This window comes from Anabrus simplex, chromosome 7, assembly GCF_040414725.1.
Source record: "Anabrus simplex isolate iqAnaSimp1 chromosome 7, ASM4041472v1, whole genome shotgun sequence".
Classification (NCBI taxonomy): domain Eukaryota; kingdom Metazoa; phylum Arthropoda; class Insecta; order Orthoptera; family Tettigoniidae; genus Anabrus; species Anabrus simplex.
In genome coordinates, this window is record NC_090271.1 from 229,738,955 (window position 1) to 229,761,724 (window position 22,770).

The following is a 22,770-nucleotide window of genomic DNA, read 5'->3' on the forward strand; positions in this document are numbered from 1 at the left end:
TAACACGAGCGGCACGCTCTCTCACAAAAAAGCTCTGAAAAAGGAAATCACTTTTACAACCTTTGTATAAGATTTTGCTGGCGAGATGTAGTGTTTACAGTGCACTATGTCTTTGTTACTTTCATTGACCAGTCTCTGTCTCATCCTTGGCTTTGACAAAATGAAAGTGATCGAGGTATGAGCGACGGTAGTAATGCCATTCCTTATACAGACAGTTCCTGTTATGAACGGTGTGAAAATATCGCTCATAGGATCGATTGGTGCATGCATTTCAGTGGGCTTGGCAGACTGTTATGTAATAGCAGCTTCTGGCCCAGTGAGGAAAGCAACGGGAAACTACCTCACTCCTCATTTCCCTAGTACGCCTCTTCAGCGATGCCTAGGTTATCTATGACAGCTGTTGGCGGAACTGTTGAGGATCAAACCCGCCTTCGTGCTGAATGCCCTACAATCTTTGTATCTGACTTAACAAAGCTACTAGGCAATTAGTAGTAGATAACTCAATCATAGATGCAAGTGTACCAGACTTATGTAGGGCATTTACATGTTTCTAACTCTTCCTGTTATTGTTTCTTCCGTCGAATGATCGTTTTCGAAACTATAACTCAGAAAGTATTATCTACGAAATGGCATGGCCCAAGACAGAATCTCTGAACTCAGTCTCCTTAGCATCGAATGTGAACGGACTATATTAACTGACGTCAGTGAAATCACAAACCCCATTGCAACCCAGGAAGCAAGTCGCACTGTCCAGTTCCATTAGACTATGACGTGAGTACAGTAAAGTTTTAAAATGAATATAAAAAAAGCAAATGCACTTCAATCCCTACAAAATATTTAATTTATTTGTTGCGCAACTTATTTTTTATCGTTTGGCTTTTAGTGCCGGGAATATCCTTTTTTCTATTTGTTTTACGTTGCACCGACACAGATAGGTCTATGGCGACAATGGGATAGGAAATGCCTAGGAATGGGAAGGAAGCGGCCGTGACCCTAATTAAGGTACAGCCCCAGCATTTGCCTGGTGTGAAAACGGGGAAACCACGGAAAACCATCTTTAGGGCTGCTCACAGTGGGGTTCGGACCCACTATATCCCGGATGCAAGCTCACAGCTGCGCGCCCCTAACCGCACGGCCAACTCGCCCGGTCCGGGAATGTCCGAGGACATGTTCCGTTCGCCTGGGGCAGCCCTTGTAAGGCAGACCCTCCAACCAGGGTGGGCGGCATCTGCAGTTTATGGGAACTGCGTGTTTTTGTAGTAGAGAATTGTGTTGTGTGCGAGTTGCAGGGATGTTGAGGACAGTATAAACACCCAGTCACCGAGCAAGTGGCTGTGCGGTTTGGGTCACGTAGCTATCAACTTGCATTAGGATGATGGACGATTCGAATCCAACCGTCGGCAGCCCTGAAGATGGTTTTCTGCGGTTTCCCATTTTCAGGCCAGGCAAATGCTGGGGCTGTACCTTACTTAAAGCCATGGTCGTTTCCTTCCCACTCCTATCCGATTGTCGCTGTAAGACCTATCTGTGTTAGTGCGACATAAAGCAAAGTTGTAAAAATAAAAATACCTAGTCCCCGAGCCATGGGGAATAACCATTTACGACGAGGACCGTTACGCCTCTGAGTATCCATCAACAGAGAATCGAATCATACACACCTTTAAGAAAAGACAACAGCCAAGTCATTTGATTGTGTTTTCTTCGATGTAAGCCGTACCACCGACCCATGCTGGGGGGCAGATAATGTAACAACCGTCATGTAATGTAAACGTCTAGGTAGGGCAAAACGCTGCCTTCTGTTGCTCTTTAAATGTCACGCTTGGCAACAACTCGGCATTTGAGCTAACGGTTTTTATACTGACTTACCGTTGTCCACCTGCTGATCCGTGCCCATCTGGTTCATGCTCGCAAGAAGTTCCCGCCGTTCCGCGGTCCCTGAACGACCAAAGCGAACCATATCGCTAATCGCTAGTATTTTCTCACAACTCAACCGCTAACCATCGCTCACTGGCACAGACTACAGTTGCTTTGATTATCCGTCGTACGCCGTCTACAATACCGCAGCAATATGCCAACCAATCAGAAGGCGCGATGTTCCTTTCTAGCCCAATCAGAATGTAAGAAATACATTCGGCCAGAAATATGCTTGCTACTTGTCATTCATAATAGCGAAGACGGAGGAGTTGCACATCGAAGAATGTACCATTCTCCTTAAATCAATGAATATGACAAGACGATGACAGAGAGAAGCTTTAAATAGAAGTCGGCTAAATTAAATTTCACCTACATTACAAGAAACTGACCTAACAATTACATGCTACTAGGTAAGATTTCGGACTTCCCACATTATTATTATTATTATTATTATTATTATTATTATTATTATTATTATTATTATTATTATTATTATTATTATTATTATATCTCCTCTTCTAATTATGAATTACATGCTAAAACATTTGCACGAACTGTTTCAAGCAGGCAATATTTAATGAGGAAAAAGTACATGCCACATTAAACTCACCAATTCCAGATTTCATACAAAAGCCTGGCATAGTTGACCGACCGATTGCTAACGAAGGGCCGTAGAAGTGCGCCGCTCAGGCTTTCTTTATTGAAATCTGCTGCCGAGCTTCATATCTTCAGTCGCACTTATTGTTCTATTGTATAAAAGGAGACCCAGTTTTAATCAAATTATCCCGAATAATGGACGTTCAGTCAATTATCAGCTCAAAGGAGCGACTGAAGGAAATTTACGTCACTGCGCATATCCAACCATAGTAACCAACGATCAATGAAACTACTGAAGTAGCCACGTTCCATCTCGGCGGTTAGTAATTGTACAAAGGGCTTTAAAAGATACCGAGAAATTTAAGGTGTCTAATAAATGTCACAAAACTACCAATAACTCTGATGATCAATACAATGTTGATAATTCCACGACGAACTCTTATCATTAACCTCGAGTCTCAGCACCCGGTAAGCAATGTTTGAACTTATTAAGGCTTATCAGTGTATTATGCACCTGCCTTCCCTATCTAGATATTCCGTAATTATTCGCTTTCTCTCTACTTGCCCGTTATCACGACACCTGTTAACAAAATCCATAACTATAACGGATAAGCTAGTCAGTCCGACATTTATTCGGTAAACATACAGTATGTACAACTTTATTTTCGCTTTCCATTCTGATAGTCACGAAAAACGAACCATATACAAAATTCAACTAAGATCTCTTCAGAATAGTTGAACTCTATGATCGCGCTAATGTATGTTCAGGGTAAATAAACTATAGAAGACGCCGGTTCGAAGTAGTTCTATAGTATACCGCATAGCGCTAGCAAACGTAGAGGACAGGTACACCTGTCGACGGGTCACAATTTCCGCAAGCAATTGCCAACAGCGTAAACAAAACTACTATGGTCAGCGGCCTTCGTAAAATAATAATATGCTCACAATTACGTCGTATGTAACAGCTTACGTTATAATTTTATATGGTTGATTCGCACTGCATTTCTTACTACCTCTGTATGTGCATGTATATGTATGATATCGACTGTGAGTAAAAATGTTAAAAAAGTAAATGTAATGCATTACGTATAGCTAACAAATGGTGGCGATTATGGGAGCGGTGAGAGAAAACATTACATTTTTATTCCATTTTAGCCACCTGGAACTAGGAATTATAAAAAAAGCCATTTGTACAAACCCTGTTGTCTTATCATCTAATTCGTTCCTTTATTTTGTTTAATTATTAACAAACCCGGGTACTTTTTCTTGTCTGTACATTTTGCCAGCCTCCCCCCCCCCCCCTCTTAATTCGCAATCACCACTACAAGAGTTGTTAACTCGTTTCTACGCAATATGACAGTAATAAATCATAAGGCAAAGTAAGTTGAACTATGTGTTAATTTCAGTGAAACCGCTTAAGTTTTTTCCATGCATGTTCATCAGAGTATTATTTGGTACAATTAACTAAAACCATTCCTTTGAAAATATGAATTATTATGCGTTACTTTGGTTGGTTCAGTGACTTTTATTTCACCGATGAGCCATGGGTCAGGTCACCCAGAGGGTTACTCTCAAATGTCGGTGACCTAAGCCAGAATCGAACCCATTATCTTGAAAACAGGACGACCACCGGACTTCAACACTGATATCAGCATACTGTATTTTCATCGGCACCTTGTAGTTATATAAATGATCTTCCTTACCAAGGCGATAAAGACGTTCTCGGTTCACCCAGAAGGACGTGGTTTCAATTTCTCGTCAAGAAGTCAAAAGATTTACAAATGAGATTTCCGTTTCTAAAGAGGCACATGCCCTGAGGTTCACTCAGCCTACATAGGTTAATTCTTGGGGGCAAAGGTGTCCGGGCATAGAAGTACCATACTGTTCAACTTACTCCCGAGATTACGTATAGCGGAATCCTTTACCTTCCATTCCTGTAGGTAGAGCTTTATTGCTTGTATCGAGATGGCTTAAATTTTTTTTTTTTTTTTTTTGCTAGGGGCTTTACGTCGCACCGACACAGATAGGTCTTATGGCGACGATGGGATAGGAAAGGCCTAGGAGTTGGAAGGAAGCGGCCGTGGCCTTAATTAAGGTACAGCCCCAGCATTTGCCTGGTGTGAAAATGGGAAACCACGGAAAACCATTTTCAGGGCTGCCGATAGTGGGATTCGAACCTACTATCTCCCGGATGCAAGCTCACAGCCGCGCGCCTCTACGCGCACGGCCAACTCGCCCGGTATGGCTTAAATTGTAGTGATAAATGAATTTCCTCACAGAAACAGTTTCAACTACTTTCTGTTGTCTGTCCTCGCCAACTGACTCACGAGATTTAACTTTATAACGGTAGGCCATAGCTACGTTTGGGAATTAGAAATAGGGAGAGGGTTATAGGAATTTATAGACGATAACAAGTACCGAGAGTTTGGGGGAGGTAAATAACAAAACGTAAAAAAAGCTATAAAATGGTATGTTTTTGATGCTCTCTGAGCGAATTAAGATACAGTAGTTAAAGGTTGACGTCCGCCTTTGTGATGTAGTGGTTAGCTGCCACCCCCGAAGTCCCGGGTTCGATTCCCGGCTCTGCCACGAAATTTGAAAAGTGGTACGAGGGCTGGAACGGCATCTACTCAGCCTTGGGAGGCCAACTGAGTAGAAGGGGGGATCGATTCCCCCCTCAACCATCCTGGAAGTGGTTTTTCATGGTATCGTACCTAACTTAAGGTCACTGCCACTTACTTCCCTCTTCCTTGTCTATCCCTTCCAACTTTCCCATCCCCCGACAAGGCCTCTGTTCAGCACAGCAGGTGAGGCTGCCTGTGCGAGGTCTGTGGCTCCAAGGCTAAATGGTTAGTGTGTTGGCCTTTGGTCACAGCGGTCCAGGGTTCGATTCCCGGCAGGGTCGGGAATTTTAACCATCATTGGTTCACTTCGCTGACACGGGAGCTGGGTGTTTGTGTTGTCTTCATTATCATTTCATCCTCATCACGACGTGCAGGTCGCCTACGGACGTCAAATCCAGAGACCTGCACCTGTCGAGCCGAGCACGTCCTCGGACACTCCCGGCACTTAAAGCAATATGCCATTTCATTTTTTCTTTTTTGCATTTAGGACTGCCGACCAGGTGGCAGATTCCCTATCAGTTGATTACTTAATTTTCTCTTAAATGATTTTAGAGAATATGGAAATTTATCATACACATTCTTTGATAAATATTGGAATAAGGAATCAATCAATCAATCAATCAATCAATCAATCAATCAATCAATCAATCAATCAATCAATCAATCAATACTGATCTGCATTTAGGGCAGTCACCCAGGTGGCAGATTCCCTGTCTCTATTGCTATCTTTCTAATTCATCTCGACATCTGCTGCATGTAAGCTTTGGGAAAGCGTTCTTTTTGATTCTATTAAACATGTTTGCGAAATTAATAACTGGTTCGATAGAAGGCAGTTTGGGTTTAGGAAAGGTTATTTCACTGAAGCTCAACTTGTTAAGATTCCAGCAAAATATAGCAGATACCGGTACCGGTAACTTAGTTTCAGAAGGTCAAACGGACTGTGTCGAGATTGACCAATCTAAAGCATTTGATAGGTCAGGGGAGACTACTGGAAAAAAATGAGTGTAATTGGACTGGACAAAAGAGTGACCGAGTGGATGGCTTTATTTCTAGAAAATAAAACTCATAGAATTAGAATAGGTGAAGCATTATGATCCTGTAATCATTAAGAAGGGAATTCCTCAATGCAGTATGTTTTCTTATATATTTATATATGAGTAAAGAACTGGAATCAGAGGTAAGGCCTTTCGCGGATGACGTTATACGGTATGGAGTAATAAATTACAAGATTGTGAGAAAATGCAAAAAGACCTCGGAAATGCTGTGAAATGGAATGCAGGTAGGCCTAATGGTATCATGATAAACGGGGTTAAAAGTCAGGTTGTGGGTTTCACTAATAGGAAACGTCCTCTCAGTTTTAATTGCTGCGTTGATGAGGTGAAAGTTCCTGATGGGGGTCACTGTAAGTACCTAGCTGTTAATATAAGGAAAGGTCTTCATTAGGGTAATCACATTAACAGGATTGTAAACAAAGGGTACACATGGTTAAGAGGGTATTTAAGGGTTGTAGTAAGGATGTAAAGGAGAGGGTATATACGTCTCTGGTAAGAACCCCACTAGAGTATGGTTCCAGTGTATGGCATCTTCACCAGGATTACTTGATTCGAGAACAAGAAAAAATCCAAAGAAATGTAGCTCGATTTGTTCTGGGTGATTTCCGATGAAAGAGTAGCATTATGCTCTCCAATGAGGTAATCACATTAATGAGGTTGAAAATTAAGGTTACTGGTATCTTTGTATGGTTATGAGGGTATATAAGAATTGTATTAAGGATGTAGAGGAGAGGGCGTACAAGTCATTGGTAAGACCCCAATCACAGTGTAGTTCCAATGTACTGGACCGACACTAGGATTACTTGATTCGAGAACGGGAAGAGATAAGAAAACCAGCACGATTTGTACTGGGTAATTTGCGACAAAGGGGTAGTGTTACGAATATGCTGCAAACTTCGTGCTTGAAAAAAATGGGAGTAAGGAGACGAACTGCTCGACTAAGCAGTATGTTCCCGACTGTCAGTGGGATGACGTTATTAGTTGAATAAGCTTGAGTGCAACTTTTAAGGGTTCACAGAAATGTTCGATAAATTTCCAAATTTTATGAAATAATTTAAGAAATGGCTATTCAAACAACTGGTAGGGAATCTGCCATCTGGGTGGCAGCACTAAATGCAGATCTGTGATGATTGATTGATTGATTGATTGAGGTTGCTGAGGTCAACTTCGCTCAGTTTAATTTCACGCGATGTTAAGGTCGGTTACCTCTTTGTTAAGTTGTCTTCGTCCTTGTCTATCATACATTTAACTCATTTCTTTCTGGATGCTTTTAACTGATGTATTTTAAATGTCATTTAGGCAGTTATCTATCGTTTATGTTTCATTCTCATTTAAAAGCATTCCAGGTCGGTGAGCTAAATCATCTTTGGTCACGATTTTTTTGCTCCACAAGATAATAATAAATACTTCAAATTCAATATCTAAATGTTATTTGTTTTATATTCCTTGGTATTTGTACATTCTCTTTGCTTTCGTTATTTGGTTTTGATGGCGGGAGGTAGTGTCAGTTTCTCCTGTTCATGTAATTGATACGTCTTGATAATTTGAGGTAAGTGAGATGTGATGAATTAAATTATTTAGTAGTAATATTGTCCAGCTTGTTGTGGGGTGGTATATCTTCTTCAGAGTGAATAGATATCTAGACATAGTTGGCTACCGTAACCTCACTTTTCAACACAATACTGGCAAGTTTATGATATTGGAACAGCTTATAGAGAGATACGATAGCTGATTAAACTTGTTTGAAAGACTAAACATTTGCGACATAAGAAATACTATCCCCATAATCTTCAGCTTCATTTTAGCTTCATTGGTGGACTAATTATGACTTCCAGAATAGACTGCGGTACCTCGCAAGTGTTTCTTGATCTGTTGATAAAATTATGTCATTCTACATTTTTTAAATGGTAATAGGTTATTGTTGTGTCTTTAGGTAGATATGTGTGTACACTTTCTTCCTTGAGATGTTGTTCTTTTTTTTTTCTGTTATTGTTTTATAACATAAATGTGCCGTATACTTATTTTGAAAACATCGCAAGTTGGCGACGAAAAATGTGATTCCAGTTACATTAGCGTTTGATATCTACGGCAGTCAAAGCCATCAACGACGTACAGAATCTGAATAAGTTGTCTACAAACAGCCCTGAAATTATTTGACCTCAAAGTCTCACCAGTGATCACCTATGGATTAGAAATTGTATGGCCGCATCTAAAAATGAAAAGTTCGAGCAACTAGAAAAAGTGAAAGCTACGTTTCTGAAAAAGGCACTATGTGTCTCGAAGTATATGCCTTCAAGGCTTGTATATGAGTTAACTCGCGAACCTTTCTACGTAGAGGATCTCCGTTGTCACCTACCGCTACCAACTACACCAACATATCTACAGTTCATAGAGAAATTAAGAGCAAAGAAGAGAGACATATGGAGCGAATTTTACTTGATGGACGCAATGATTTACAAAGACTGGCAAGGAGAAGGATATGAGCTCAGACACTTGATTACACACTTTGCAATACACGGATTTCATTATAAGCTGTGTAAAACTAAGAAATTCCATCAACCAGACATGGACTGTGTATGTGAACAGTGTGGTAAGAGCTGTGAATGTTATCATGCCATGATTTGTACTTCTCGGCGCAAATCGATGACAGCCTTTTGCAAAGATGACTAATGTGTTATTAATGTAAATATCTTTTGGCCATTGGCTGCAATAAAATAATATTATATCTACGGCACTGTGCATATCATCGAATTCGTAAATAATTGTCCAGTTTTACTTCTCAGGTTTGATTACAGTGGATACCGTACTAACTGTCCCAGAAAATGTCTGGCCGATCCAGTCTGCTATGGTTATACAGTAGATCGTACAGGCTGCAAGAAATAACTCGACCCCTAAGCGGACCAACGGCTTCGGGTGGCCGAGTTCTCTTTGGTGGGGTGATGGACGCCTCGTTGTAGGAAATGACTCGGGAACCCATCAAGCAGCATTTGTCCCCAGTTTAGGGGTGACTGGAGAAGGCGTCTGTACTCCAGTTTAGGAGTAGCCTCATCATCTGCTGGCAGCAGCTCTAAAATGCCTTTGGAAGTCTCAAACCCATCGTAATAACAATCTAAAAATGAGTGCAAATATGGTGTGGCCTCGGAAAATGCTAGGTTGTCCGCTCCTCTCCTTAAACTATGATAATATAATGAGATGCGTGTTTATGGGCTAAAAACTGGCAGGAATCATGAGTGCCACTATTAGTTCATTGTGAGTACCCCAAATGAACCCATAAAATGAGCACAGATCCAAAGAATATGTACCTTACAACAGGAGGTGCACACACAGACCAGGAACAGGTATTGTATAGACTGGAAACTGTGTGTTTCATCTCAAGCCTCGCAATAGCTCACCGGGCAGGGGCACGGTGGGAGTTGTGATAGTGGACGGTGTTTGAAGATTCGAATTCCATGCAAGTATTTTTATTTTTACAGCTGGTTGACGGGAATGGGGGTAAAGTTGCATATGTAATTGTTTTCACAGACCGATTTGTTTTGGCCCTGAAAAGGGCCATTCATATGGTGGGATATAGTATAGAGGTGGGTTGGAAGAGGGTAGGAAATATGTGATAGGATTTCAGTTATGTACATCTTTTAACGCGGCACCTGGTCGAAATGACGATCTCCCTGGTCGATACAGAGCTGCGCTTGATGTTGTAAGGACCATGCGGCACGTTGCAACATCTCCAGCGCAATGGATCGGCTTGCCTCAGTGATAGCTATCTAAGGCGATCAGGATTTCTTGGCTCCTGTGCATACACCAGTTGTTTTACATGATCTCACAGGAAATAATCTAGGGGCATAAGTTCGGGGATCTGACAGACCAGGGGACAGATCCTTCCCTTCCTGTGCATTTATCAGGTTACGTTGCATGGAGATGGTTCTGGAAACCACTGCCGCATGCGGTGGAGCTCTATGATGTTCAAACCACATCCTGCAGTGGTCAAGGAGTGGCACATGTTCCAAGAATGGTAGTAGGTCATCTTGGAGAAACCGCTGATAGTGTTCTTCCGTCAGAGGTGTCTTGAAGAAAGGGGGACCAATGAGAGGATTACGCATGATGCCACACCATATGTTCATGCCCCACTGTACCTGAAAAGTTGCCCGTCGTGCCCAATGGGGATTATCCACACTCTAGTAATGTATATTATGTGAATGGTTTCATTGTTGTGGAACCGCGCTTTGTCTGTAAATAATATGGTCGCTAAAAAGGCAGGATCAGTGTCCACATGCTGTAAGGTCCATTGACAGAATGCTACCTATGCTTCGAAATCATGACCATGGAGCTCGTGTAAGTGCAGATGGTACAGGTGAAACCGCTGGGTATGCAATATCCGCATAACAAATGCCCGGCTGATGTTCGTCTCCCATGCAATGGCCGATGTGCTAGTGTGAGGGTTATGTCAGACAACATCCAACACAATCTCTTCATTGCGAGCAGATGCCATGGGATGATCTCGAACAGGCCATGTCCTCTGGGTGGCAGTAGCCCGCAGTCGTCTTTCCACACTCCGAAATGTCATGCCTATCAGTTGTTGTTTATCCGGATAGTGTTTCTGATACAGGCATTATGCCTGGTGTGCATTCTTTCTAGTTTCTCCATAGATGAGTAACGTATCCACATACTCGTCGCTGGGATACATCACAAGGCAGTGAATAAGCTTTCTGTTGTGTTATGTTGTGCCTTGCTTCAAAGGAGGGGATTTCACGCGACTTCTTTCCTACCTGCCGTCACATGCTGTTATTGTTCCAATAGGGTACAGTTTGCCCTACCTGTGGTCTTCGAAGTTTGGAATGTACATTGTAGTTAATTGGTTGCCTGTGTCCTAGCCACAGACCGTCTTCACCTCATTCTCGTCTAGCTCAGCTCAGTACCCCATGCCACGATACACACGGCACATTACAGGGCTGAATAAACAAATCAGTCTGTGGAAGCTATCAAGTATGCAACCATACCACATCCCAGGCAGTTGGCGGAAAAATAAATAACAAATACTTGTGTGGGATTTGAACCTTCGAGCACCGTCCGCTATTACAACTCCTACCGTACCCCTGCCACGTGACCTATTGTGAGGCTGACATGCAGTGCAAATTTCCGGCCTATACAATACCTGCTCCTGGCCTGTGTGTGCACCTCCTGTTGTAAGGTATGTGTTCTTCGTATCTGTGCTCATTTTACAGGTTAATTCGAGGTACCCATAATGAATTAATAGCGGCGTTCATGATTCTTGCTGTTTTCTATTCTGTAAACACACATCTCATTATATTACCCCGACCGAGCTCGATAACTGCAGTCGCTTAAGTGCGGCCAGTATCCAGTAATCGGGAGATAGTGGGTTCGAGCCCCAGTGTCGGCAGCCCTGAAGATGGTTTTCCGTGGTTTCCCATTTTCACACCAGGCAAATGCCGGGGCTGTACCTTAATTAAGGCAACAGCCGCTTCCTTCCACTTCCTAGGCCTGTCCTATCCCATCGTTGCCATAAAACCTATCTGTGTCGGTGCGACGTAAAGCAAAAAAAAAATTATATTACCCCGGTTTAGTGAGAGGGACCAATGTATTTCAGAACTGTCGTAAAAGTGGCGGGATGCATAAAACTAAATCGCAAGGGCCTGGTGAACCACATGGTATATCCGAATCATGACGATCAATATCCTAACCCTGACAGACAAGACCAAAGAGCAGATAAGAGTTCATGAAAGAGGAGGACATAGTTATCTTTGGTCTTAGTGATAAAAAATGGGGAGGACGAGGGGAAAGAAAACTGAAGGAAGGGTATCGGCTGTTTGACAGTAGAGAACAGGATGCAATAAATGGAGTAGGAATGAGCATTAGAAAGGATGCCCTGGAATATGTCGAAGAGGTGAAGAAGATCAATGACGGAAGGATCATAGCAAGGACACAGTTTGAGACAGGATCATGGGATCTGTTCCAGTTGTATGCTCCACAAACTGGAAATAAAGTAGAGAATACAGAACAATTCCGTAAAGAAGTGGAGAAATGCATAGACGACAAGGAAGTAATTATAATGGGAGATCTGAACGCACAAGTGGGAAGAGAAGAGATTCTGGGGCCAAATGGAAATAGTGACAAGAATTAAGAAGGGGATATGTTAATGGACTTCTGCCAGAGGAACCAACTAATAATAGGAAACACATGGTTCAGGAAGAAAAATAGCCAGATGATTACCAGGTATAGATGGGGAGACAGAAGAACTGATATGTTGATTGATTACGTATTAGTGGGGAAAGGACATGGGAAAAATCTTATAGATGTTACAGCTATGTGTGAGGAAGTCTTTGGGGGTAACCATAGAGCAGTGATAGCAAAGTTGAAAGTAGGCAAGGTCACAAAACTACAAGGAAAAAAAAGTGAGGAATATTAGGAACTGGAGATTAAAGGAAAAGGAGGTTCATGAAAGAATTTTAAAAAATGATACCAAGTACAGATATTAGTCATGTTGAACAAGAATGGAGTGCATTTGTAAAGTTGCAGAGAAAACATGTGGCAGAACATCAGGAAAAGTAAGAGAAAAAGAGACAACATAGTGGAATGATAGAGTGAAAGATAAAGTAAAGGAAAAGAAGAAAGCTTGGAAGAAATGGAAAACACAAAAGACTGAAGAGTGTAGAGCCTGATACATGGAAGTGAAAAAAGTTTGCAAAAAAGTAGTAGCTGAAGAAAAGTTGGCAAGCAAACATTCACCCAGGAAGTAAAGGAAGATTTGAACTGTGGGGAAAAGTTATTATTTGGAATTATAAAAAACTGTACAAGTGAAACTGTGAATACAGGATTCAGTAATACTGACAAAACCAGAAGAGATAATGAACAGATAGAAATAATATCTCAGTGAACTGCTGAATATGAGAAACATATCATTCACACAGCAGGAATAGAAGTACTAGAGAAGGAATCAGATATTTCAATGACAGAGGTGAAATGGGCAGTTAAAAAGGTGAAGATGGGGAGAAGGTGAAGTAGCCATAGAAATGATCATGGCTGCAGGATCAGCGGGACTCCAGAGGGCTTATAGAATACTCAAGTGTGTGTGGAGAGAGAGAGAAGTGCCTGTGGATTGGGAAAAGGTGGTTATAATACCCAATATTCAAGAAAGGAGACAAGATGTGTAGTAACTACCGAGGAATCACTACCGGTATCCACTCTCATGTTGCCAAGATATTGGAAAGAAGAATTAGAGAAAAGGTGGAAAATCAGTTACAAGGGGAACAATTTGGATTCAGAAGTGGAAGATCAACAGTAGAGCCCATTTTCTTTCTGAGATAGATCATGGAAAAGAGCTGGGAATATGGGAAGGATATAGGGTTTTTTTTTTGTGCTAGTGGCTTTACGTCGCACCCACACAGATATGTCTTACGGCGACGATGGGATAGGAAAGGCCTAGGAATCGGAAGGAAGCGGCCGTGGCCTTAATTAAGGTACGACCCCGGCATTTGCCTGGTGTGAAAATGGGAAGCCGCGGAAAACCATCTTCAGGACTGCCGACAGTGGGGTTTGAACCCACTATCTCCCGATTACTGGATACTGGCCGCACTTAAGCGACTGCAGCTATCAAGCTCGGTGAAGGATATAGTAATGACCAGTATTCAAAAATTATGCACTTAAAAATGTCAAAATATGCATGCAGATATGTACTAAAAATTTTCAAAATATGTGTTAGAAACAAACATATACCGGTATCTGATGCTAATTATCAGTTTATGTTGTAAGAAGTGATTGTTACACATTAAAAATCGCCAAAATAAAAAATAATTACGTACCGTACCACAATAAAGTGCTCCAGTTTGTCAATGAAATTCAAACACCTTGATTATGCTTAATTAAGGTGTTTGAAACACAAACTTGTGCCTATTTTCAAATAAAATGACTTTGTACTCTGAAAACACATTCTTCACATCATATGCCACAGTTGGAGCACACTCCAACTTGACAAAATCAGAGATTTTTCGTATCGATGCACTGTCAAATTTACCTTTGCCGTGGATAACACCAGAAATGCTTTGAGGAGAGCGGAGTTTTCTAGCACTACACTCTGCAAGTTTTTCGAGAAAACTTGATTAGTTAGTTTCATTAGGGATTGTTCAACTTCATCAGTTTTAATACTACTGTGAAGAGGCAACTCTTTTTCTTGTAATTTCTTGATGGCTAAATGTATGCAATTTCTATTGGAACTAATAAATATAAGTTGCTCATGAACAGCAACTTTGTTCAGGACTTCTTGAGCTTCTTTATTAGAACCAGCTTTTTCAGAATAGAGGTCTTCAACTACCTTTTTTACTACCTCAAAATAATCGGCATACTAAACACGTTCCCCAACTTGTATGAACTGGTGAAGGCGGGAGCAGCACATAACCAACTGCATCCAAAAGGAATGTCTTGCGACTTGGAGCCTTCAGGTACACTCTTTTCACTGTAGAGATCAATGCGTTTACTTCTGGAAAGGAAGCCCGGACTGCTTCGGCGACTCAAAGTCCATGTGCTACACATGTGACGTGTATCATCTTGGGATATAATATCCCAAGAACTCTCATGGCTTTACACATGTAAGGTGCAGCAGCAGTGCAGGCCACGAGAACATGATTGTAAAGAATGCCTGATGGCCGCAAACAAGAAAGTGCATCATTGAAAAATGCAGCAACTTCAGTGATTCACCTTAGGTAACACAGCCATATTTAGTAGATATGCTTTGTCTCTCTCTTCTTCCTCTCTTAAAATTCCAAACATGAAGTTAGCTACATATCTTTGATCCACGTCCGTTGTTTAGTGAGGCGCGCATATATTTTCCCTCAGCTTTGTCTCTCAGTTTACCTAACATTACTTTACAAAGCTCAGGAATGTAATTTTTCTTAATTGTTGATTCATTTGTTTCAAGTTTACCTCTTTCAGTTTACTGTGTTTCGTTGTTTGAAGATGTTGAATTTTATACTTTTTAGTCGCGGTTACAACTGTGCTACAGTATTTGCAAAACAACACTTCCATCAGCAGAGGTACCAACTATTACGGATTGTCCGTAATTATTACGGATTTCACCTCACGATTACGGCATTACGGTCAAAGTGGAAATTATTACGGAAAAGCTGACATTCACACGAAAATCATTTTCTACGGAAAAAAGAAAAGAAGGAAAAATGTTAAATCCTTCAGCATTTCTGCTCAATTCTCCTCGTTTCAGTGCTTGTGAGACAACGATACTTATTCTGTCGTCACTTCCTTTTGCTACCCATACGCTCTCTGCTATAAATCCTTAAGTAATGTATTTCTATATTAAGTGTACCGGACAGTTGATAGAAAGAATTGAGACCTACATTAAGGACATCTACATTGGAATCGCTTATGGTTCAAGAGACGAAAATGTGATCAGAAGGTGAAGGATGCTTGAAGAAAACCTACCTTGAAAAGCAGCTGCTGGGTGCGAAACGAGTTACAAGGGATGTTTTATCCCTGAATTAAGAGGTAGTATGCAAATGTTGTGTAATACGATATACTTTAAAACAGATTACTGTCGGGAAGGGCAAAGGAGGTGTCATTATTGAAAAAGGGAAGAGCATGCTTTGGACTTGTCTCGAAAATTCTCTGGGGTGCGGAGGGTGATTACTGATAATCCACTTCAACAGTTGGCACCTCTGCATCAGTTGAAAAGTTTTGAAACTTGCATACATATGCTTTCAATACTTCAACAGTTCTCTTCTCCTTAGGCATTATAAATTAAGTAGCAAGAATATAGCTGTTTAACGTACAGTAAACCACAACTTGTTTCAACTGAACCAAAGTAAGACTGACAAGAACCAATTGTGCATGAAAGATAACTATTTACGAAATAAGGAAGACAGCCCTGCTGTATGGGAAATTCCAAGAATGAGTACCCATCTAATTGCATTGCAGGTAGACAAAGCCATGGCCGGATGTAGAGCTGGTGTTGCTAAATTTAACACGCTGCCGACCTGTCAAACAGCCTACCTGAGGATAACCAACACAGCTTAAAACTTTGGTAATCTCAAATACATGTCAGATTTTCTGATAGTGTCCTGTAGAAGCTGATATGCAATATGCAAATGCACAATTATCCAAAGCCTGGTAATGACTTTTATAAACTTAGAAAGGGCTTATGGCAGCATCCCCAGATCAAAAGTTTTGGAAAGCCTGGCACACAGGGGCATTGGCAACGAACTAATAACAATGATGGAAATTAAATTGCGTATGGTTTTTAGTGCCAGGAGTCTCCGAGGACAAGTTTGGTTCGCCAGATGTAGGTCTTTTGATTTGACACGTCGTGATGATGAAATGATGATGAAGACGACACATACACCCAGCCCCGTGCCAGCGGAATTAATCAATTATGGTTAAAATTCCCGACCCTGCCGGGAATCGAACCCGGGACCCCTGTGACCGAAGACCAGCACGCTAACCATTTAACCATGGAGCTGGATATACCAGTGATAAAAGCATATTATGATAACTGTTACAATTGTGTGAAGACACCAGTGGGTAGAACAGAATGGTTTGGAATTGATAATGGGCTAAAGCAAGGGAGTGTGTTGTCACTTTTATGGTTAATAAATATTGGTAATGAATGACATTGTAAAGGCTGCAAGGGAAGATTATAGAGGGGGAAGGATGAATGTGATGATATAATCTGGGGAGAAGATGGGAAGGTGGTATAACAACAGCTGAAGTTACTGAATAAAGATGTTGAACAATGGGGATTGAGGATCAATGTGGAGAAGAGCAAGACAACGGTGATAAGTAGAGAAAGTAAAGGAAAAGGATGAATTAAAATTGGAGACAAGGAACTGGAAATAGTATACAGAACTCTTCAAATACTTGGAAGTGAACTGACATATAATGGAAGACTGGATATGGAAATTTGTAGGATACAAGTGGAGAGTGCCTTTCACCACCAGGTACAGAGATTAATATGGAAAAAAGATGTACCAATGAAGGCTAAAGAAGTAATGTACAAGTGATTTTACAGTACATGTAATGACATACGCAGCAGAAACCTGGATAACGACTCTGAGAGATGAGAGAAGAGTACAGGCAGCTGAAATGAAACTCCTGAGGAGTATGGCACATAAGATGAGGAGGGATGGAATGAGAAATTAAGACATACAAGAAGAGCTAAATGTGCAAAAACTAAATGACAAACTGGAATAGAACAGATTGGGGTGGTTTGGACATGTAAACCAGATGAAAGAAGAGAGACTGCCAAGACAAGCACTGGAAAGAGATGACAGGGAAGAAAGGACGAGGGAGACCAAGATTAGGATGGATTCATGGACTCGGTGAAGAACAGCATAGGAGAATGGATCCTGGACTGGAACACATTGTTGGATGAGGAATGGTAGAGAGACAAGACAAAGTGGAGGAGAACCATATTGCCATATTTGTCAGCTGGAAAAGGGGAATTGATAATGGTGGTGGTGGTGGTGGTGGTGGTGATGATGACTAGACGAGAATTATAGGCACTAAAAACAGTTAAAATAGGCAGGCATATAGGCTCTTAAATTAGCCAAAATAGGCATTTAAGTAGGCACTAACGTGTAAAATAGGAAACAAAATGGGCATGAAAAAATACTTATAATTTAACCACTGATTTCATGCCTGTATACTCAGTTACTATAAAAGGAATTTACAAGCAATGTTTCAATGTTTTCCGGTAACAGTCTTGTTCTCCTCTCATGCTGTTTTTGGACCGAGAGAAAGATCTCTCAACATCACATGAAGTGATTGGACAAAACTTCAGTGAAGTCACTTCGTCTGGTTTTATTTCGCTGACAGTGGCTGCCTTTCCAAAGGCTCGGTCAAAACTTCCCCTGACTTCTTCCACAATCCTAAATGACTCCACCAGGGGCATGCCACTCTTTTCCAACTTGGTGATTTACTCCCGGCAGCTTGCTGAAATTTGGAGATGCTCCGGTTTATGCAGGAGCATATTAGCTCCCAATATTGCAGTGCATAGGTCTGAAGAAAATGGTTGTTGGTCGCCCAAAGTGGACTGGTAGAAAGGCTGCGTTGATACATATTTCTGTACTAGTATCAGATGCATCGCAGTATTTCAGAGTTGATCTATGTAGTCTTTTTCTCACATTTGATCTGAAAAATAATAAAGTTGACATAATTGTCCCCATATCTTAAATTTCTACAGTTGGGCTAATTGGCAATAATGCTTAGTATATATCATGCATTTGTGTCATAAAAAAAGGCTATTAGAGATGATGTTTCTAGAAGTATAAAACTTTAAAGTAGGAACAAGAGAATTAGTAATTTACATGGAAATATGTCCTCAAGGATTTTCAGTTATAATTTGGCAGTATCGTGTCGAGTTCACCGGGTGAAAAATACAATAAAGGCATGAAACGATTCCGGAGTAGCATAGAGGAGAGATCCGTTCTTTATGCTTGCCAAGGATCCACCTAGCGGTATTCTTACTTATATAGAAGAACGAAAACGGAGGCACTATAAATCACAGATTTGTGAACATCTTATTTGTTTCTATTCATCAGCTTTGGTCAGCCGGGTCAGCTGTCATGAAGACTACTTTCTGTTGCCTGCAATAGATCCTGCATAAAGTGTGCCCACAAGGCCGCCGCACTCGTGGAAAATTAAAAACAGCGTAATTTTTGAAATTGTCGTGACATGCGCCCATTACCTTATTATACCGGGCGAGTTGGCCATGCGGTGAGCTTTCATTCAGGAGATAGTGGGTTCGAATCCCACTGTTGGCAGCCCTGCAGATGGTTTTCTGTGGTTTCCCATTTTCACACCCAGCAAATTCTGGGGGTGTACCTTAATCAAAGCCACAGATGCTTCCTTCTCACTCCTAACCCTTTCCTATGCCATCTTCGCAATAAGACCTGTCTTTGTCGGTGCGATGTAAGGCCATTAGAAAAAAAAATCACGTATTTTTGTCACAATTTAGCAAGAATCTAGAGGGGATGCTAGAGGCTTGTTAACCTGGGAGCTCCCCCCCCCCCCCACCCTCAAGCACAATGGTTACTAACCGGACCTCACCAATCCAGACGAACCGTCTTTTCGCTGGCCTGGTCTTTTAAAAATAGTCTTGGCAACCTTGTAAAACACGCTGTGGCATCGTCCTAGCCGGGCTACATTGGATCTGCAACCTTTGTTTCGTGAAGGCTTAGCAGAAGTGTCATAGAATTCATGATTTTTTAAAGGGAGTTTTAAAAATTGCATTTCAGTTGTAAATCTCTATTTTCACAGGAAGTGAATCACATTTCAAAATACCAATTTAATTTTCATCCATTCTGTAACAAGAGACCACCGACGTTCTAACTCCTTGTTCAGTAATTTAATGATTATTTGCATTTTAGCAATATAAATTATTGAAAGTTCACGACTAATACAGCATTGCAACAAAACAACTTGCCACAATACGTAAATGAATATGCATATATATGCTACAATGAAATGTGATCATAGTTCTCAATCACAGAAAAGATGAAAGGAACAAACAAACTTACCTTCTTACAGCAAGATTGATAGACTACCCTTCCATCCGTTGTGTAATTGGGACCTCAGCAATCCACTGTTTCAGACAGTAGGACTTCGATTTTTCTTTGGGCATTGCTGCAAACACGCTTCTTCTTCTTCCTCTTTTCCTTCCACTTCACAATAAATCACAACATGTTCTGAACGTAAAGCGTACGCGTACAATAGTTTGCATCGAAAGGTTTGTGCAACATAGTTCGACGTTGACTGGTTCTCGCAAACGTCTTAGGAGGCTGGAGGGGTTGAAGGCTTCGAGGTCAAATGGTTCCTTGCTTCTCCTGATGGAAATTTCCCTAAAATTATTTCTGGTGACTTCTGAGAATTCTCATTTTTGTTTGTGGGGTAAACAGATATTGAGAAAAGAGAAGATAATTCTGTTGAGCACACTAGCTACAATGCACTGGAAGAAAATCGACTTTTTAAAAATACAGTCAGAAGGCATAAAATAGGCAATTACTGTATACTCCAAATAGGCACAAACCCCTGAAATAGGTATTTATAGGCACAATAAAACCAATGAAATATAGCTGAAAAGACCCTAAAACGGATTTATATCTCAAAAGCCTACGTTTCTGAACACAGGAATAAAATAGGCAAATAGGCAAATTCCCATCTGTAATGATAACTAACCATCTCAGAATTAACAAAGATTGTTTGAACAGCTTCAAGCGCACTTACTAGGGTTCTAATATTGTGCCTTTCGAGAACTCTGATACTAAAAATAAATAAAAATACCTGCTACTTGGAAAGATTCAATAATTATTTTACAATGAAGAATATCACTGATGCTCCAAAAAAAGAAAACACAGGTATGGAGTGCTTCTATTGGCCCACATAACTACAATAACCTGTTGCTTTCCTAGGTCTAGAAAAGCCCCTGAGGGATCTGAAATATAATGACTTAGTTGGATATTTTTCATGAATATTCATTCTGAAGTTCAGCAATGTCGTTCTGCAATACTACTTCCTTTTGACATGTTGTTTGAGTCTTTGGTCCATAGGCTTGTTTGATGCAGCTCTCCATGTTACCCTATTGTATGCTAACCTTTTTATTTTTATATATGAACTACATCTTACATCTGCTCTAATCTGCTTGTCATATTGATACCTTGATCTACCCCTGATGTTTTTACCACATACGCTTCCCTCAAAAACCATCTGAGCAAGTCCTGAGTATCTTAAGGTGTGTCCTATCATTCTATATCATCTTCTCATAAAATTTAGGCAATGTTAAGAGAAGCAGAAAACACAACGGTTCCACCTGACTGATACTGTTTATTTGCCGGCTTACCTGTGAGTTTCTTTGAGATTCAACGGGAATGTTCTACCTCCAGTGACATCATGAAATTTCTGGATCAAATTACACGAGCTATAAAAAGGGAGACTAGCCGTGGACAGTCAGTCAAGTGTTGGGCTCTGAGGTGGAGCCAGTGTGACACTCAGTGAATTGGTGATCGGTGGCTTGGCTGAAGGCGAGAGAGGTGTTGGCTGTCGCCATTGTCCCACCGAGGTCTGAACGAGGAGCTGTTGTTGTGGTGTCGGAGAGACCATTGTGTAGTTGAAGACGACAGAACAAAAGATTGTACTGTGTGATCGTGTAATTCTGTGGATTGAGAATTGCCGTGAGCCAGCGAGGAAACACGCTAACGTGAGTATAGGATAAATGGACCTTTGTTAATGTTCGCCATTGTATCGTCCTGCTGTTGAATAATGTTGAGCTGTTTAGTTGTTTACTGCATGGGAGTGTGTGAAGTACTGGACTGTGGGTGGAGTCGAACCAACGAACAATCGTCGTGTGTTGTATCCCTATAATACCCGGCATGACAAATTTGTCACATGACTTTCAGAAGCTATCAGAAGCTATAATACATCTCTTTTATTCTTCCCGGACCACAGTTGAAGAAAATATCCACCAGAGTGTGTTCACGACTGTGTGACAAATGTGCTACACTGGGCATTAAGAATAAAAGAGATGTATTATAGCTTCTGATAGCATCTGAAAGTCGTGTGACAAATTTGTCACACTGGGCATTGTAGGGGTATAGCCAGTGTTCAAATCCAGCTGTCTACGCACAGCGGCTGTAGCAGGTGACTGGACTTTGAGAAAGTGAAAGTAAGGATTATAGACGTTCCCAGGTGGCAACTGGCTGGGACTCCCGGTTGTGTGTACAGAAGAGAGATTCGTAAATAGACTAGTGGTTAGTGTGGCTATTCATAACTGGGTAGAATTGTTTGTGCTTAAATATATGTGTGTGTGCATTTATTAGGTCATCCTGAAATGAAAAAGAGTAATGAAACAGATGGAGTTTTATTTGTAACATGGTGTCAGAAGTTAGAATAGACCCCATGTGTGATATATCATTGTAATCAGCGTGAATTAATAGACCAGATACTGCAGGTTTTGACTGCCATCGGGAACATTCCAGAACGTCGGTTATAGTGAATGCACACTCATATAAATCTTTTTGTCATCTTTTGTTAATTACTGTATGCCAGTTAAGACCAGAGGCCTCAGAGAAATGGAGGTACAGTTAAATGCACTCTTCGATATGATGAAGATGGTGGAGAAGATGGAAGACAATCAAAAATAAAAGAAAGCCAGAAAATGACGTCGAAGTTGGAAGAAGGCTTTAAGAAGATGGAAGAAAGCCAGGCGAGGATAGTTGAAAGCCAGAGGAGGATGATAAAGGAAATAAAAGACGGTCAGAAGAAGTTGGAAAACGACGACCCAGAGAAGACAGATGATGATGAAAGACGGCCGAAAGAAGACTGAAGATGACCAGACTGAGGAGGAGGATGGCCAGAAGAAGTTGAAAAACCACCAGGAAAAGACGGAAGATGGTCAGAAGAAGATGGAAGATGACCAGAAAAGGACAGAAGATGCTGGAAGAGGGCCGAAAGAAGACTGAAGACGACCAGAATAAGATGGAGGACAGCCAGGAGAAGACGGAAGATGGGCAGAAGGAAATGGTAGACGACCAGAAAAGGACAGATGACGGCCAGACGATGCAGGAAGACGG

The 22,770-nt window shown here is 41.1% G+C and overlaps 2 protein-coding genes across 4 annotated transcripts in view; one reads left to right on the forward strand and one right to left on the reverse strand.

Moving 5' to 3' along the window:
- The window catches only part of vari (MAGUK p55 subfamily member vari), a 331,137-nt gene extending 329,131 nt beyond the window's left edge, over positions 1-2,006 (reverse strand). For both annotated transcript variants that reach the window (XM_067150876.2, XM_067150875.2), the window contains exon 1: positions 1,867-2,006. In XM_067150876.2, coding sequence (XP_067006977.1) covers positions 1,867-1,957 — 91 coding nt within the window. In that variant the 5' untranslated portion in view covers positions 1,958-2,006. The remainder of the gene's footprint in view (positions 1-1,866) is intronic.
- A 5,641-nt stretch (positions 2,007-7,647) lies between these two features.
- Positions 7,648-22,770, forward strand: part of LOC136877498 (nuclear pore complex protein Nup93) — a 262,104-nt gene continuing 246,981 nt past the window's right edge. Inside the window, exon 1 of one of the 2 annotated variants that reach the window (XM_067151599.2) lies at positions 7,648-7,736. The gene's annotated coding sequence lies outside the window, so the exon portion shown is untranslated. Of the gene's footprint in view, positions 7,737-7,822; positions 7,873-22,770 lie in introns of those variants that run through there. The other variant, XM_067151600.2, reaches the window with a different exon arrangement.